Below are 19515 nucleotides of genomic sequence, written 5' to 3'. Positions count from 1 at the left end.
TATATACATGTTCAGCAGATAAATATGAGGACTCAACACATGATTAATGGGAGATGAAATAAGACAAATTCTGATACACTAATCTGTTTTCAGTTTTTTTGGCAATCTTAGGTTTTTGTTGAGATATCGGATCACTGAAACATTTATTGAACTGAACCCATAAGAGAAATTTATATCACAGACTACTTCTTACTTCTACCACTTCACATTACTTCTACTACTTCACTACTTCTTATAAGAGGCCAAAATGATTGGTTTAAAAAACAAAACTGAACAACGTATTATGTTTTTCAAAATTTGTCCTATTATCCATTATATTAAATCCTTCCTCTTTTATGGAACTGAAGTTGTCAGTAAAATGTGGTGGAATGGAAATATTAAAAATTAAGCATAAAATGGAAATACACCAGAAAAATCTAAATATTACATTTGTAAATGTACTTAGTTACTTTCCACTACTGGGAGTGATGGAGGTTCATCTGCAAAAGAGTCCATTCCTCCATCCATTTTTCAATTGCACGAAGTTTGAGTGCAACAGGGTCAATGAAGGTTATTGATGGTTAAGACAATTTCATTTCCTTTGCACATAAATCATGGAGAAGCTGCAGATCCGTTCACAATATTTAGTGTATCATTACCTTTCTCATCTTATGTGTTTTGAAATGAAGTGAATTATAAAATCTGTGATTAGTAAAGTACCTCACTAACACAGCCTTCCCTAATGTAGCTTGATTTTTTTGTTGAAGTCAGGGATTATTTAACTACTACATAGACAAGTGGATACAACCTTTATCTTTAGTGTACTGCTGTGTGCAGTTCCCCACAAGACCAACAGGGGGCAGTATGCGCCTTAGTATTAGGAGAAGAGGCTCTGACTTCAAACAATCTCACAGATTCATAAAAGGAAACTAGATCAACTGCGTCATCTTGGAAAGAGCCTGCAGCTTCAGAGTAAACATGAAACTGCAGAATGAAACTCAACAGACAAGGTTTTAATAGACCAACGCAAACGTATGAAATGTGTTTAGGCCTATCCCAATATGAAAGATGGTCATATGCGTATACAGAATATGTAAAAATGTAAAAAGTATGGAAGATGCTGGCACAATTACAGCAGGCACATGTGAGTTGATACAGTACAGAATGTTTGTTTACAATAGTCAGTTCAAAGAATTTACATTTTAAAGCACAAAAACATTTAAGATTTCAGTCCTACTTGTCAGATTATATCAGACATTTGAGATTTCAGATCACATAATTCTCATTATCTATTTTTTAAATTCCCACAGTACACTGTGTATTTAGGAAAAAAATCATTCTACACATACAGCTTTTATGTCCTGGTGATTATTGAAATTTCAGTCATGGCTCTCCCCATTTATGTAGACAGGGTTCAGGTCATAACTGTGATAGCGAGATGGCTGCTGAGTGGTGAGTTGGCCGATGATTGAGCAATTTGATTTTAGTTTATCGCCCCCGTTGAAACCCAAAACCCGCCGGCAGGTATGTAATGCATGTAAAAAAAATTTTAAATTGTTAAATTAAATCATTTGCCAAACCGAGAAGCTATGAAAACAAAAAATCCTCAGATTTCAAGCTATCAGATGGTTGTTGACCTCATCATGTGTGATGTGCAATTTCGTTGGTAAAAGTAAACAAATAAAAGCTCAAACTTAAATGTTAGCAAAATGAGGTCATCCTACATGCCTCATTTTAAAAACAGCCAAAAGTAAACTGTTTGCAAAAGATTGCAAACAACTTGGCGCTCTGCAGCAGAACCGAGAAATTGTGACCAGGCTGCAAGCAACGGTCACCTGACGAAAACTTAATGTGGTTGAACAGCAGGCAGTGTTTACGCAGAGCAGAGAGGAGACAAGTATGGAAACTAATGAAATGTAAACAGTAACACATCTATACTTTGTAGAGTCTGCACTTTTTTCAGTAATGGTAACACTTGCGAGCACTTATTGAACATGCTAATTCCACATTTTTCAGTTTTTGTCAAATAACAAATTACATTTTCGCTTTAAAAAAAAAAAAGTTATGGTATTGTAACTTTGCTAGGATGCACAGAAGATATTTTGGAGTTCTCTCTACTTCTAGTCATAACTGTTGTTTCCATAAAAGGTACTAGACTTTATACTGCAGTGAAGAACAGTCTCACAGTGAGTATAAAATGTGACAGGAGCAAAAATCTAACAAAAACTACTTGGGGTTTAATAGGGTAACTGACATTTGTTAATTAGCACAAAGGACAACTTATTTTTGACATGATGATGGTGCTACTGGAAGTGCTACGGGATCACCAAAATTATTTCATGTTGAGACCTTTCAGTGTAGTGCATGGACCAGCAAACCAATGCTGTGCCACAGCATAAACATAACCAAGAACATCCGCAGAAAATGCATTTAGAAAATCCTAATCAAGAAACAACAGGATGGTTTCAGTGTTTTAACAGTATTAGCCCCAATAACAACAGCTAAAATACTTTCTCACAGTGTGGAATGGCAGTTTTCCATTTATAAAGTGGAATAATATATAAAGTTGTGTGTTATCATTCGCCTACTATCTGTGTATAACTCTTTAATGCAGTGAAACAATCCAGTTAATTTCCAGCAAAAGTTCTGACTCTGACATTCACTGAGCAACAAGCAGACTCAATAGTGTATTCAATGCACTTATCTGTTGCTAAAATTCTTCCTATATCAACTGAGCTACATTAGTATGTGAACTTTATAACAGCCAATTATGAACATTCGCCTTTATGAGTAGAAAGTTTTTGCATTTACATTTCCCTTTTCTTTTTACACAAACATATGAGACATAAACGGTAGATTTTGACTTTTTGTGTGTAAAGTTAAAAACTTCCGTATGTTTACTATGTTACTAGTACTACTGCTAAATGAGGTAAAGTATGAATCCATGTAGTATCTCATGCACATATAAATATGGTAAAAACCAGAAACAGTGTAGAAAGGCTGAGAGTGATTCTCAGTGGTCATGACATGTCTATCGGCATGTTGCAGGTTCATGAAAATGGAGATTGAAACATTACTGCATGAATCTCTTTTTCTTCCTCGGAAGCAGGATTTGAGTTAAAAGACATGAACTGTTTTTTTTTTAAATCACAGATTTGTTAATCTGAATCTCTTCTCTAAACTCTTGTCTGTAGATAGAGTTCTAAATATTCACTGGGAGACTCCTGACATTAACTGAGGTAAGAAACTAGTAACCCTCTGAACTGCATCTGTACATTATATTGTTAGTAATTTCTCTTGGAGGGAAGACGAGTTCTTAGAGCAGCTTCAGAGTGAGAAAGTAGAGGAGCTGTGCATGTGCTGAATGGTGACTGACTTCTGCTGTTTCTCCAGGTTCTGTAGATCCTCCAGCATCTCCTCAATCAGTGGAGGCATGGAGCCGGGGATCTCCATCCTTAGAGTCACCACTCGCTCAGCTCCTGTGGGAATGAAAAGACACGTTTCTAGCTTTTGTCTGTATTTAATAATGTGCAATTAGAAGGATTACTACCTCCCATCAAAGACTGATCACAGACGTTGGCTCAGAATATCTCCAAGAATGCAAGATTTTAGACCATGAACCGAATAAAGCCACGATGCAGCTGGACTCAGACTTACATTTAGCGCACACAATATAGAAAGCTGTGTGAACTGATTAAGGGAAAACTTTTTTCACTCTTCAGCACCACTATTTATCCAGAAACATCACAGAATGAATCTTTCCTCTGAGTTTATTAAATACCTACAGCATCAGACAGCAGCAAAATCCACATTATCATGTTCAAAGCAAGAAAGCTGTGTGCATTTGCACACAGAACAACAGCACCAGTAACTATAATTATCCCAGTCATGGAGACAAGATCGGTCTGGATCCAATACTAAGTTACATTATGCACTTTTCTTTACATCAGAGTCATGGTTTAGTTGTTGTTTCCAGCTGTTTGTAGGAGTAAATACTTGCAGCATCAATGGCAGCAAGAACAATTTAAATGTCTCCAATCAAAGAGAGTTTAGCGCATTTACCATCACACATGGACAGAATTTTCACTGTTTAGGAAATCATCAATAAACTGGGCTGTTACTCATTTAAACACTTTGATAGGCTGCTATTAGATTAAATTAAGTCTGTTGTTGGTTGTTGTATAATTCCGCATTACACATCACTTATTGTATTGCCTAATGCCGCGCGAAAGCCATGAAAAACATGGAAAAATTACCATTGTCTAAATGAAATAATGCTGTCAATTAAACTGATGGATGAAGTCAACAATGTACAGTATGTACACATCCCTTGTCTAAAAAGGGCTCAAGAGTCACATCAGTCTTGTGGCTACAAGCTGTAGCAAACTAATCTCCTGAAAAAAGGCACTCCTTGAAAATCCCTCAGTGGTGCGTGATGCAAGTTACAGCACATTTCTAAGGCACAAATCTAATTTACTTCAGAAAAACGATCAGTCTAATAGCAGGATGGCATATTCACACCTTTAGCGCTGATGCTGCGCAGGTCAGTGATCTTCATGAGGGCCTTGGGGAACATAAGGGGCATGCTTGGCCGTCTCTTACGGGAGTAGATCTTCAACGCCTCCAGCAGCGGCTCCTGCAGCACTTCCACCTTCGACGGCTCCTCCAGGTCCTGGCGGTCTGTTCAGAAAGAGAGCAGACGGATAACAATAAAAGCTTCTTATATCCACAGCCTTCCTGTGAAATGAGTAAGCCAGTGGACTACCACCAGATCCCAGCAATGACGAGCCCTCTAACCGTTGCATGTAATGCAAGATGTGCCACGTAGTGTGAAGTGAATCTGCTGCTTGAATGACAAACTGAGGACCCAAAACATAGGCTACTAGGATTTTAATCAGGAATATCATCTTAGTTTTGAGGAGTTTATTGTGTGATTGGAATGACGCCACTGCTTTCCAGAAGCTGAGCTCTTAGCGGCACAGCAATGCAAATCACAACTACTACATTTTAAACACTGTATAGATTAAATACCTCCTGAGACGAGACAAATGGCACTGAGGAGCCCACTTTCCGTTTCATCCATTTCTAGTGGCAGCAGTTGCCCAGCAAAAGTGAAAACCTGGTCCGTCAGCGGTCCGAATCCTGCATTGTGGATCTGAGTGCGGGTTAAGGTCAATCCATCAGAAAAGGTCATTGTGTCCTTGTCAGGAGTGTAGCGAGTGCAAATCCTCAGGATCTGGATGAAAAGAGGAAGAACAGAGAGAGCGAAACACTCAGAATAACGGCTTTTTAAAAAGTGGACAAGTGGAACAAGTGTAAAGTCATAGTGCACAGAGTATAACATTTAACCAACGTGTGCTGTTTTTTCATGTCAGTGATCGTATACATTAGATATTTTACCCAGTGAAGGCTCATGCACACTGACACGCTCTTGTTGACAGACATCCATAGATTAAAGATGACAACTCCTGTATGCTGTTTTTGTACTTGCTCTAACCATGGAAATACGTCATCATCACTTAAAATAAAATTCTGACAGAGACGCCTTTTCAAAAATCAGAATGAATGAACCATTGTGCAATTTCATTTAGGGCTGCCACAAACTATATATATACTATATATGCATGATACAGCGCGGATGTCCGTGCGTGTTCCACGCTCCGCTCGGACGCTGATTTCTGTTGCATTGCGTGCTCACTTCCGCTTTTGATGACGTATCATGCTCAGGCGATTCGTCGATTCCTCGTTTGTGCCAGCCCTAATTTCATTACAAACTGTATACTGAAAATAGCAATGGATTCTGAAAGATTTTAAGGCAAGAGAAAGGACAACATGCAGAAGTTCTTGCTTCATTTACTTTGAATTTTTCCCCAAATTCAAAGTGAATTAAATGCGCAAATTAACAGCAGCTGAGTCAAAAGCAAAAAAAAAAAAAAAAAGAATTCTTGATTGTGTCACATTGTGTATGTGTAATTCATATTTTAAGTGTTTGAGGCTTCAGACACACCAGTTGAAAATTAATCATAACCCTGGCTCATTCACACTTTAATCAATGTTAATTGCTGTGTATGGTCCCTGATGAATTCCATGAACAGTAATTTTAAACCCAAATACAGACTTAGAAGAGTGAGTGTGGCCCACTGGACTTACAGTGTGATATATTCTAGATGCCAACTAACAAGTGACAAATATTTAACTCAAACATGGCAAACAAAAGTCTCAGAAAGCTTCCCAAGCGATAAATGTGTGAAAATGAAACTGGTGTTTTGATGATACACAGACTCCTCTAAGAGATCACTGTACTGTGGGTAAATTATTAAAGCCAGATGGTGACGATGACACACGGTCTTGGCAGTCAATGACAGAGGAGTCAGAGGGAGGATGAAGGTGAATAAAACATGCAAGACGCTCTGCCTGTTGCCTGCAGTCTGTTTACCAGCCCTGCCTGTCAGTTTGTCTTTGGCATGAACAAAAGCAAGATCCCCAGTAGGTTTGAATCGTGTTACTTAATAAAACAAGGCAGAAAAAAACACATGTTTCAGGCGCTGTCACACTGAAGGATCAGCTTTACATCTTGAAGTAAAGCAGGTTTTCAGATGGACCTACCAAGATATCAAGGCAGGCAGCTTTGAGCAGAGTGATCTGGTCAGCGATTGTGAGGCCGGTGAACCCGGGGACTCGCTTGGCAAACTCCACCACCTTGATGATGCACTTGGTGGCGAGCTCGCTGAACTTGTCCCACAGTCCGAGGTCCAGCTGGATCCTGTGGTCTGAACTGGAGGCCTGAATGGATGAGAAAGGACATCTGTCAGGTGTTTGTTGTTCACTGTTATCTGCATCTCAGACTATATAAAAAGCTGTGATGTGATTATTAAAAGAAGTCCGTATGAACCACTTAAACATGTCTTCATTGTGTGATAATGGTGCCGAGATGTATCAAGTCCCTCTATAAACGACTAAAATTGCACACAATACTCATTTAATTACTCCACCAAGGAACGTGGCGTAGTTATGCGACGATACAGAGCACATTTGTCCTTCCGAATTTCTCTTCCTGTGCAAAACATTACTCAAAAACACAAATGGATTTGGATGAAATTTTCATATTTTTTTTCTTTTTTTTTAAAAATCAATTTGTTGCTGGTGATTTTCCATTGACACTGGTGAAAGCTTCTGTGGTAAACGCCAAAAATTCCTAAATGCAGGAAAATTCCTGCATTTATTTTGAGGGTTTTAAGTGCTTCAGACATTTTTGGAGTCACAGGAGCCCTGATTAATATCAAACCAGGAAATTTATTATCTTTAAATGGCAGAACAGCATGCATGTCAGTCAGTTTGTTATTCCTGTAGTATTTCCTGATGTGACTCATCATTCCAGGCATCACTCACTTCTTCTGCCTTGTCACACCACAATAAAACAGCTTGTAAAGGCCACATCAGTACAGATTACATAAGCTCCATTACTTTACTGGTATTTAATATGACTGGGAGGTTATGTCATGAAGGGATGTGCAGTGTTTTCTTGTTGTGATGGGTGCGTGAGCCTATTTGCATTATCACTGTTTTTGTGTTTATTGTTGAATAGATGCAGCTTTTTTAATGCAACTTTTACTTTCTAATGATATGGGATTGGGACAAAATAGGAAGCAGATACTAAATATTAAATGAAGTGGATCAGGGGCAAATAAACACTTGATTGCGACATCCCTAACATTATTGATTTCAAACAGTGATCTATAATGAGGTCAGGCATGATTCAGCACCTGTGAGCTTTGGCCTTTCAGCAACCAGACTCTAAAAAAAGAGATCTGTCGTGCTTTAAATGCCACTGAATATCCTAAATCATTTCCAGCTACAGATCACAGACGACAGTCCTACATTTCCCACGAGCTGTGCATCTATTTGTCTTGTCTCTACAGTGGCAGTTTGTGAAAAAATCCAGAACTTCTGTTTGAAAATTAGTCACATGTTGCAAGTTTTGAGACCATTTAGCTACTTCCATTTGTTTATCCTCTTACATTTGCCTGCATTCTGTTTTGTTTTTGGTCTCATATTGTCAGTCAGTGTAAAGACCTGGCGAAATTCATGATATCCTGCAACTCTTATCCCTAAACCGTAAATCAATTAAAGTCAAATAAACCTCCAGTGGTCAGAGATTTAACCTTTGATCTTTTCCTCTCTGCAGACAGTATCTTAGAAGAATATAATTTTGACATTCTGGTCTCATATTGTGACTCACTGTGGTATATTTTCCCAGCTGGCAAAGTGAGGGGAAGGTATCTCTGTGAGCCCTGCAGATCTTCTCCACGATCAGGCCCAGCTCCGCCGTCAGCTCGTACGTCTCCATAATGGTCATTTTCACCGCTTCCTTCTTCCCCTTCCTTTTGTTGTTTCTGTCGTTTCTCACTGCTGGGGAAAAAAATGACGCCGTTAGAAGATGGGAATAAGGGATTCAAACAGCTCAAATACTGGCTACGAAAAAGCTTCTTGACACTTTGATTTTGAAAATACACTAAGCATTAATGTGAAAAATTTTGTTTGATAGTCAAGCCCTTGGACAGAACAGAAACACTAAAAAGCAACAACCAGATTTGCACTTTAAGCTGTATTTGAAGCCCCCTTCCAGTGAAAACCTAATTTGCTATTATGTTGATACAGTGTTTTTATATACCAGAAGACACTTCATGAACAAAATAAGCAGTTAATGCTACCGTGAAACAGCAGCATACTGATGTCGGTCTCAAAAACAGATCCAGGTTATCTTCTGTAACAAACTCAAGAACCAACCCTGTCAACCTGCAGTGTGGGGCATTCTGTATCATTATTCCTTTGCAGAATCAGTTTCCAGCTTAAAGACATGTGACTCATCATGTTAGGCCTGTGATGGCCAGGATGTATCTGACCTTGTGGCCAGTGCTGGTTGGGATAAGCTCCAGGAGGAATAGCTAGTGGATTGATCACAAATGAAGCCAACCGGAATCAGAAAAGGATGCTGTTTAAAAAAAAAAAATAAATAAATCACCGTATGCTTTATCAATATTGCTAATAGGAATTTCAACAAATATGCTGATTCCTCTATTTTTCAAGGCCAGCTGAAAAGATTGCCACTGCTACTAAATCTGATAGACACTTCAGTTTATTTTGGGTCTTATCCATAACTAAAAAAAGATCATATTCATTCTGCAGCAGGACAACAAGCCTAAATATACAGCAAATCACAACAATCATACAGAGCAGTCCTGCAACAGATGGTGTAACCCCTACACAACTAAAGAGCTTACTGGGATTCCACTTGTGGTTCTGAGAGCATTTGAATATTTTGTACGACAAAATAGTTTCAGTGCTCTGAGAACTGCAGAAAATAATTTGAATGAACATCGTTGGCAATGAGCTGTGGAAGGTCTTTTACTCCAGGGTGCATGTGAGGCCAACCAATGCAGCCTAACCAGGTTAGCCTTTCATAATCGCTTGGTAGTGGTGTCAACATGTTTCCCTGTGTCCTACTGACTTAGCTCAGGCAGCTATGCACATGTCAGGCAAGCTCAGATTATGCAACACTTCAGTCTCTGCCCTCTTCACTTAAACCTCTTCCTCCTCCTCCTCCTCCTCCTCCTCCTCCCTCTGGATGCCCTACATCCACCCGTCATGGTATAAACACTACAAATGAGATCATGTTACACACTGACTGAAGCGGTCAGCAAGCGGTTACATAGTATGCATCAGTCTGCTACATGTGATGTTTTTATATAATGCGAGTGTGGACAAGCAACAAAGGGAACATGTGGCTGGGTGGATCCCTGCACTATCGCCGCCCTCTGCTCACTGCACATAACACTCAGTTATCTAGGTCAGCTCTAGGTAACACAGAGTTTGACTTTGTTTTCATTGTGCAATGTAGTACCAGAGTGCTGCTGGAGTCAGAAATTGTCAATGAGTCATTTTAAAATGAATATTTTACAGGGTTTTCCCCACTTACCACTAACCTAATGTTCTGAGCAATTTTGCTTTGTTGTAGTGGTTGAAACATTAATAAAGGACATGTCTTTAAAATAATTTTCATAAAAATCTTCCACAGACTTTGCTATAATCACAATTGTAAATAGAAAAAGGAACAAGTTCGATGATTTCAAGCATGCATTTTGTATATGTATTCCAGACTATTTTGCATCTTCAAAAATATTTATGTCAATCTAACAAATAAAAAAATGCTCACTCATATTTTTCAGCAGGAGAAACATGCACAGAGCCTATTCATTTAGCCTTGAATAGTGTCTGAGGTTCTTTTTGTCATGCTGTGTTCAGCCCTAATAACTTCCACCAAAAGAAGTGAGGGCAGGCTGAATGCTGCCTGAGCGGCAAAGCCCAGGGCAAAGAGTCCATAGACAGCATGTTGCTCTGAATGCTCAGTAATAATTAGGCCATGTGATGGCCACACTTGCAGCCATATCAACCATGATAGTCAGAAACCCCAGTAACCACTTTAGTTTAACTTGAAACACTTTACATTCATATTGCACATACAAAAACACATAAACACATAATTTCTAATTTCAAACTACACACTAATTTATTTAGCCTTTGTTGAAGTACTTAAGTTCTATTTATAGTGGGCACATTTAATTAACTTTTGTATGTTCAGCATTGTTTATTTTAAGTTGTACTCATCTTTTCTTTGTCTTACCAGTGCTGGGTAATCCAATGTTCTACAGCTGTGGTCATCTGGATGGCTTCAAGCAAAAATGGCACCACAGGAGCACCAGGCATTTATACCAGAGCTTCCAATCAGACCTTCCCAAATGGCTGCCACTTCAAGGAGTGGAGAAGGTTTATTTGATTTAAATATTACTTTATTCATTTGATTTGTGTTGGGTGAATAGACATATTTTGGGTTTGTTTGTTATGATTTTTTTTTTTTATTAAGCAGACCAGTTGTACTGTTTTGTGCTTTTTGCTGTTAGTTTAGGTATATGTGTTTGTTTTAAATGTGTGTCATATATACTGTATCTCTATATATACATATATAAGATCCCTATATACAGGGGGGTGCTCGACTTAAGTCAGAATTCTGTTCCTATGGTGCAACGTAGCTCGATTTTCGCTGGAAGTCAGAACTCACATAATGTGATACATGTAGTGTACAATCGGCAAATGTAAACAAAGCCATCTTCCTAATATAGCGCCACATGACGATGTATTCGTCCGCTCCGCTTGTCAAATAGTTCAGCGCAAAATTAGTTTTACTGTTACAAACGTCTACGTTGTTTATAAATATATATATATACATCTATATATGTATATTTACCAAACAGCAACATCAACTTCATTCCTCCGCTTACAGCACTGTAAAGTTGTGTGTTTAAACCTCCGCTATCGGGGTTTCTGTGCATCTCTTGCATTTAACAAACATGAATCCTCTAGTGAAAAAAATATATCTTTTTATCACTCTCACTAACATTTCATTCACCTCTTATTGCAGTTTATTACTCTTGCTGGCCAAGATCATCTTCTATCCATTATTCACTATCTAATATCCACCATTTAGAATCCATTGTCTCCTGTCCTTTATGGTGTTAGAATTTCCTCTGAATTTAATCACATTTTGTAACAGTAGATGAATCATTATGTGGATTGTAAATGTCTGAGTGCAGTTTTGGTGCTAAAGATATAATTTTCAATGTGACAAGGAACTCATTTAGGCAAGGGGCCTCATGAGTTTTGTTGAGTCAGAGTGGATCAGTCACTTACATTCTTTGGACATTCCCACAGCGAAGCACCTCTGCAGCCGACAGTACTGACAGCGGTTCCTGGTGATCTTGTTAATGATGCAGTTTCTGTCGCGGTGACAGGTGTACACCATGTTTTTCTGCACGCTGCGGCGGAAGAAGCCCTGCAGAGACACCAGGATAAGAACGAGAAGATATTAATAGTTTAAGTGACTAGAATATGAAAATAATCCTACATGAACTAGAATGATTAATTTTCTCTTTCACTTAAATATAAATCTACTATGTTCAAAGCTGTTTCAAAAATTCAGAAAAACAAAAAACTATCTATTAGATGTTGAGATATTGTACCAGAGAATGGAAAAATGTGACCTCCAGGTGGTACCAAAAAAAAAATGGTCAATGTATCCCCAAAGGCTGTAAATGAATTTCTCTACAAAATATTAACCCTATGTATCAAGATGCAATTGACATACTGACTCCTCCTTTAGTTGAAAAATCATTATTTAGGTTAAAATATATGCCTCAATGAGGTAAAGAACCTAGAAGTGACATGAGAAAACACACAAAATGTAAGATTTAATGATTGTTTTGGTTAGTTTTGTTAGTTTGTTGGTGAAGCAATTGTTATATACTTTAGACTGCTTTTGGATCATGCATTGAGCCTTTAAATAGCTTGATTTTCAGCAGAAACTCTACAATACTGTTACAAACTAAAAGATGGATTCAGTGAGCAAATTAAAAAAACAGGACGGGACTGTGGAGGAACATGAAACATTCATAAACAGCAAAAGCACAGTCTCTGTAGAACTACATAAAATAGATTATCTACAGGAGGAAACTGCTACTGTAATATTGACTGAACTCCAGGTTGCTCACACATGCGGGTTTTTCAGGTCTCAAGTCAGTCTTTGTAGTGATTTAGGTGTTTTCTCTGAGTAGCAATCAATAATGCGACAGAACAAAATAAAACACGCTGTTTGAAAAGATTTACTGAGCTTTGACGCTGCTCCCAGTTACAAGCAGTTACCCCAAAAGAAGAGTACTTTTGTTTTTGAAAGGGAGATGCACACTTACAAAATGACTGCTTGCATGAGATCCTGACTTCTGTGAAACCATGTTTACCATTTTGTCTGAACCTAACAGAGACGACCTTGTGAAGCAGACCACAGCTCTGACATGTTACCTTGCAGCCTTCGCAGGCACTGACTCCATAGTGGTAGCCCGAGGACTTGTCTTGACACACAAAACAGGGCTTGTAAGTGCGTGGAGGTGGAGGTGGGGAGGTGGGGCTGGCGAACAGATCGTCCGAGCTGGAGTTGGAGCTCTGGCTTCCCACTGCTGCAAACACACAACATTACACCATACAACACTGACCAACACACCCAGCAGAAATGAATGTTACATTTTGATTTATGCCACATGATCTCTGACTGAGCACATTATTTCATTAACACACATAGCAGATTGTCTGGGGGTTGGAGCTGCGACAAGGAGGGGACTGATGGAAAATTAACTCACATTAAACTAATATTTTTGTAATTTTTCGAACGAGTCACATTTAACAATCATTTTAAAATACAAGGATACGATTATATGTGATCAGAAACTGTTGGTCACATTTTGAACAAGCAGTTGTTGCCCTACATAAGTTTACTTTACCTTCCTTACTTCCAGACAATAGATTTGAATGGTTTTAGGACCTTTCCTCGGGCCCAGAGTTACGCCTTCAGTATAAACATGAAAAATCTAGAATCACATTATCTTTAAATTTACTGACCACTTTCAGGGTGAACACTTTCGAAGATGAAGAATGACAATCACTCTGGTAGGCGAAAATCCCGGTGTAAAACTCAATTTCTTATAATCTAAGTGGCAGACTGTAGTGACGTTTTGATGAATATTTGATTAATGGTATCACAGCACTGCCAGCACATATTTTGAAAAATGTTTCATCTTCCCTGCACACCAATAATGTTCCAGGAATATCTTGGTTTCAACCTTTTGACATCTAAATTTCATTACACATTCTTTACAGAACAGCAAGGTAATTTGCAGCACACTGAGCTCCATAACATCCATAATACAGATGTTACATATATATATATATATATATATATATACATATATATATATATATATATATATATATATATATATATATATATATATATATATATATATACGGTCTGGCCACACAAAACAAGACTGGGCTTCTAATTCATTATTATTGAAAAAATGGACAAAAGATGGATAAACAATCAACCAAAATGATTACATATAAGTTCAAGAAACATTGGGAAAAACTAAACATTTGCAGAGAAGAAAGAGGTCACATCTGTGGGAAAACTGTTTAAACCTTCACCATGAAAATGTGCCAGCACATGTAGTACTCTCAGTGAAGCAACTTTTGGCTGAGAAACGCGTTGCAGTACTATGTTTTCCTATACGTGACATAATAGACAGCAAAGAGAAGGTAAATGGGTGTATTAGCTGCCTGGATGCAAAGGCAGACCACCAGTAATCCCCCTAATTCAGTTTCTTTCCACAGTTACTGCCCAGAGTGAGGACTAACATCCTGAGAGCTAAAACTAAAGAAAAAGGAATTTAAATGATAAGGTAAACACATACACACACACACACACACACACACACACACATATGTATATATACACAATTTTAAGCATAAATTAACATGCTGAGCAACTTTATTCAACTGTGACGGACTTCTAAAAACCCTGCTTAGTGTCAGGACCACAGACTGCATATAAAGATGGAAGAACTGTCCATGATGTCACCCACAGGGGTCCTGAACAGCAGTTTTGAAGCTCAGTGTCGTGGCTCTAGCTGTCACCATCTTGGTACTGCCTGACTCCTCCTAAGACCTGCCTAATCTTAAAATGACCAAAGAGGTGGAGCGTGAGTCTCTGGACAGTTTGGACACAGTTCTACTAATCGCTCAGTTTCAAAAAGCCAACTCATTACCAGAGAGCATTGTTTCATTGTTCCCTACTCACCTGGCAGGACTTCTGTGCAAATCAATGCCGACCTCATCAGCCTTTATCTTTGACTCTGAAGCTGCATGACTATAAAGGCATCCTACCCCCTCACATTGACACACATTCCTCACTTTAAAAAACCCAAACTGTCTCATAACGAGCGACTTTGTCAAGACAAAGCTGTGTTCACAGTCTTGGATTCCCTTAAAGCATTTCATTTTCTTTAGAAATGCATTCAATGTAAAACTGACCTCTCTCTAATATCTACTGCTGTTGAGATGCAAAGTGACCTACTTTAGCACAGCTTTCATCATTTTTCCCCCAGCTGAACGTTTCATTTCACTTCATCAATCACAACACCCAACCCTCCCACTCTGAAATCACTTTTGAGAAGAGATTTGCTCCAGTCTGCAGGGCTCGCCCAGCCTCCCCGCTGGCTCTCTGATCACCTCCACCACTCCGGCCCCGACAGTAAACGAAGAAAGCTGTTTTGCAAAAGGAGACAAAAACGAGAAAAATCGCTCCTCTCCATCCCCTTGAACCCGTGGCCTCTTGTTGAACCTGGAATCGGCGGGTCAAACGAGGACACCCCCATCAGGCCTGATTGCTCCCCCAACACAAAACAATGCCGGAGCATGCCACAAGCCCAACTGACTGATGAGAGGCAGAGAGGGGGAGTTTGGAGGAACAGAAAGTGTGTGTGGCAGGGTGGTGTAAGTGATTTGCTTGGGGGAAGGGGGGAAAACAGAGGAGCCCATCCCAATTTAGGTAGTGGTGTTTGATGTATGCCACAGTGCATTGTGGGAGTCAAGCTTCCAATCAACAAATAATTTTTAGGGAGGCTAAGGTAAGTCTAAAAGGAAACTTCTGATTGTGTTTTACAGTAAAGAATGACCTGTATAATGTGGTTGCCCCTGAAACACTTGCATACATTCACTCATGAATGCTACATGGTGCCAATGGCGTCTTCTGGTTGCTTACAGATAGTATCCAAAGTTGTTTAAGTCAATCCAACTGGACTTTAAGAGAGCTCCTTGAAGACATTTTCACCTCCAATCCAAGAGGCTTCTTCAGTTCTGGTGGCAACATCAACCACCACCAGAACTGAAGAAGCCTCTTGGATGAGAGGTGAAACATCTTCAAGGGACTTTCTTAAAGTCCAGTTGGATTGACTTAAACAACTTTGGATAACCATGACCTGGATGAATGAGAAACTACATTGACATCTTACAGATAGTAAGAGTGAGAACTTGGACTCATATTTTTGTGATTAACTCACTTCTGTCAGTCACTATTCAGTTAAAGCAAGTACTTGTATTTCGCTTTGGTTGCTTTTAGAGCTATGACAGGCTGACTAGATCTTTTATCCTATGCCGTTCATTGTTATTAATCTACCTTTGTCTTCTGCTTACACGAACATATGTTATATTATCAAGACTTTTACAGTAGTAATTCAGATTTGGATGAAAACAAAAACCTAAACCTGTTCTTAGCTTTCAGTCAGTCAACAACATGCAAAGTAGGTATGCTTTTTTGATGGGTTTCTTCCCATTAAAACTGACCGTTACTTAAATCTGAAGCACAAAAGCAGAAACAATCAGTGATGATACAAAATTGAGAACAGTCTTGGGGTATTTGGACTTTAGAAGGCTCTTTCCTTTTAATCTACTTTATACTTTGACTCCAATTCATTGCAAAGAGAAATATTGCCCCCTTTTTACTTCACTTATCTGACTGCTACACTTAATTTCTAGATTAAGAAATTAAGTTCTTTGTAGACCCTTTACAACAATACCTGTTTGAGGCCCAGAGCACAATAAATTAATGAAAGTGTGTGCAGAACATGTTTCCTTCTTTCAAACAGTCTAATAATATCAGTTCAAATTGATGTTTTAATGCATATTGAGGGCTTTGTCTGTACCTTAGTTTGTATTTTTCAGTTACTTTTACTTAAGTAAAGGTACTCCTCCCACCACTGGTGCAGTCTGGTTCTCCTCTGACCTCCTGAGCTGGTGACCGTCCGGTGAACCCACAGTGACCCCAAACTGACCGGCCCTGCCCCGTCCCAAACACAGACCACCACACGGCCATGAGCTGCTCTGCGTTCAAATACAGTCCTCTGCTTGCTGCTTCTCCCCATGTCCTTTATCTATTACAAACTCCTGAAAACCATCACAGTATGTAGATAAAGAAGGCACGAGTGTAGAACAGATAGATTTCTCCCATTTAGCCTTCAGATGCAGCATCTAAACACTCAACACACAGTTTATAGCACACTGCAATGTACTTCTAAGTCCATAAATTGACATTTACAAGTGTTTATTTGGGAAATTTTATATTTGAGCATTTTATATTATTGCATCAGTGCATTAATAAGCACTTACATGTGCTTACTAATGCACTGTAGTTTGTTTTAACGTGTTCAGTGCTTACACTAGAAGATAGTAATGGTGGGATCTGTTGCTTTGATTTTGAGGAAAACTCACATTTTCAGTAAAATTTTTTACCAAAATGAGAATCAGAGTTTCATCGTTCAGATGTGGAATAGTTTGCCTGATAAAACAGATACTTTGGTTCATTTTATTATTTAAATATCACTCACTGAACCGTGGTTATGAACTAAGATCATGCTGCAAAATACTTATTTTGAAATCAGTGTGAGTTCACTTATTGAATATAAACTCTTTTTATATTTCAATAAAGTAAAAGTAGAACCTACTTCTTTTAAATTTTGCTTAAAACATTTTAAAATCATCAAATATTTACTCATTGAATTGATGGTATGAAATGCTTGCAGATGCTTTATTCCTTCTTATCGATTTAATTTGTTGCAGTTTTTGATCATTTTATTATATCATATGATAAATACACTACCGTTCAAAAGTTTGTCACTTAGAAATGTCCTTATTTTTGAAAGAAAAGCATTTTTTTCATTGAGGATAACATTAAATTAATCAGAAACACAGTCTAGACATTGTTAATGTGGTAAATGACTATTTTAACTGGAAACAGCAGATTTTTAATGGAATATCTCCATAGGGGTACAGAGGAACATTTACAGCAACCATCAGTCCTGTGTTCTAACGCTACATTGTTTTAGCTCATTGTGTTGAAAGGCAAACTGATGATTATAAAACCCTTGTTTCACATTTTTATTCATGCTAGCACATGAATCAAAGTGTGAGTTTTCATGGAAAACATGAAATTGTCTGGGTGACCCCAAAACCTTTGAATGGCATTGTATATATTTGTATTTTTTTAAAATTATTCACAGTTTTTCCTTTGCTGTTTATCTTTTATTTATTTTACAATTCTCCTGTGCATTAGTCTTAGATTTACATTTGCACTGTCTATAACCTGTATGTATTAACCTATATGAAAGGCCCCTAAAATAAATAAATGATTGTATGATTGATTGATTGATGCAATGGCTTTATCACATTGCTACAGTCCATAACTGTATTCCTACCAATTAACATGTTTAATGTTTAATTTACAGAGTACCTACTTATCAGTGCACGTTAATGTTTTGGAATCTCACTCCACTAGAATGCTTTTTTTTTTTTTTTTTTTTTTTTTAACAACGTGTGTAATGAATTATATATAATAAATGATCAAAGTGTAAATGCCAAACTACAGCTAGTAGATGCATGGTGAAACATTTTGCATGGCAACGTTGTATTGAGCCTCTTAAGGGTTTAAGGATAGAGGGTGCACTGCACAGACAGCAGGCCATGTGAGCTACATTTCTGGTTTCTGATTTTGGATCAAATAATGTCAGTAAATTTGACCTGATGTCACTCAACACAACTGAACATCGTTGTCCACCATAACATCTTCAGTTTCACCTACATTGCGAGCACCGGTGCTCCTGCCACTCCGACTCGATCAGCTCAGGGAAGAAATCCGCCAAATCCTGCTCCTGCTCCTGCAGCATGCAGGCAGGGCTGGAAGTGCTGCAGAAGTCTATGATTTCTCCGGGACCGAAAACTTGAAATTCCATAAAATCAAACATGATTCTTGCTGGAGTCTCAGCGAAGTCCGTGTGGAGATGGTGGGGGCGCGTAAAATCCTCCAAACAGGGTGGTTTATCTGGGTTCGCACAGCTGCAGTTTATGGGCTACTTGATGCAAACGTCATTAAACAGTAAAGCATGTCTGTATCACGCTCTGTCTGTGCGCTCAGGATCAAACCTACATTTCTGACAGACGGTCAGAAAGTGTTGCATGTTGACGCGCAGCCGGCGGACTCCTCCAGCAGAGCGCAGCGATTCCAAACATCCAGGTCTGGAGGGTTTTTTTGCATAACAAAGTTTGTAGTACGTCTTCTTATCTCTTCTCTATTGACGAATGTCTCAACTCAGACTCCTTCATACTAGTTATGTCACAGCGACCGATGGTGTTACCTAATGTATGCGGGTGAACTCTTCGTGAACCTCATCTGCTGCTGCCCTTCACATGACCCAGCCCCGTCTGACATCAGCAGCAGCGGCGGTGGAAACGAATACAAGAGTCCTTTTCTCAAGTAAAAGTATCAATACTGTGGGGAAAGAGTAAAAGCAGCCCAGTTCAGTCAGTTTTAAAGAAGTACTTCCAGAAATATTTGTCAACTCATGTTGTGCCATTAGGTGTATTCTCAAGCTGCCAGCCTCGCTTTGCATTTCAGCATTATTGACTAGAGTTGTAGTATTTCATGTAACTTTTCTAGGGTGTGAATTATTTATAAAAAAAAGTCACACCATTGATGAAACATTAGGGTTCCATTAGTTACACATGTTAGGTTCCTCCTCTTTACTGGAAGGCTCTTTAAGGCAT

General features: G+C 38.7%; 1 protein-coding gene across 2 annotated transcripts; it reads right to left on the bottom strand.

The window, feature by feature from the left end:
- Nucleotides 1-971: 971 nt before the first annotated feature.
- LOC111582285 (retinoic acid receptor beta-like) lies at nt 972-19145 on the bottom strand. Of its 2 annotated transcripts, none has more exons than XM_035957511.2 (8): nt 18554-19145; nt 12889-13043; nt 11725-11866; nt 8219-8385; nt 6586-6762; nt 5011-5215; nt 4501-4659; nt 972-3458 (listed from the first exon to the last, which is right to left on the bottom strand). In XM_035957511.2, the coding sequence occupies exons 1-8, from the start codon at nt 18714-18716 to the stop codon at nt 3307-3309; spliced, it is 1320 nt and encodes a 439-aa protein (XP_035813404.1). In that variant the 5' UTR covers nt 18717-19145; the 3' UTR covers nt 972-3306. The 2 variants fall into 2 exon arrangements, with proteins under 2 accessions (XP_035813404.1, XP_023146658.1); XM_023290890.3 differs by having other exon boundaries at nt 8219-8388; nt 18554-19143.
- Nucleotides 19146-19515: the final 370 nt, after the last annotated feature.

This window comes from Amphiprion ocellaris, chromosome 9 (assembly GCF_022539595.1).
Source record: "Amphiprion ocellaris isolate individual 3 ecotype Okinawa chromosome 9, ASM2253959v1, whole genome shotgun sequence".
Classification (NCBI taxonomy): Eukaryota; Metazoa; Chordata; class Actinopteri; family Pomacentridae; genus Amphiprion; species Amphiprion ocellaris.
Note: the sequence above shows the minus strand (reverse complement) of the source record. Positions and strands in the feature narration are given on the sequence as shown.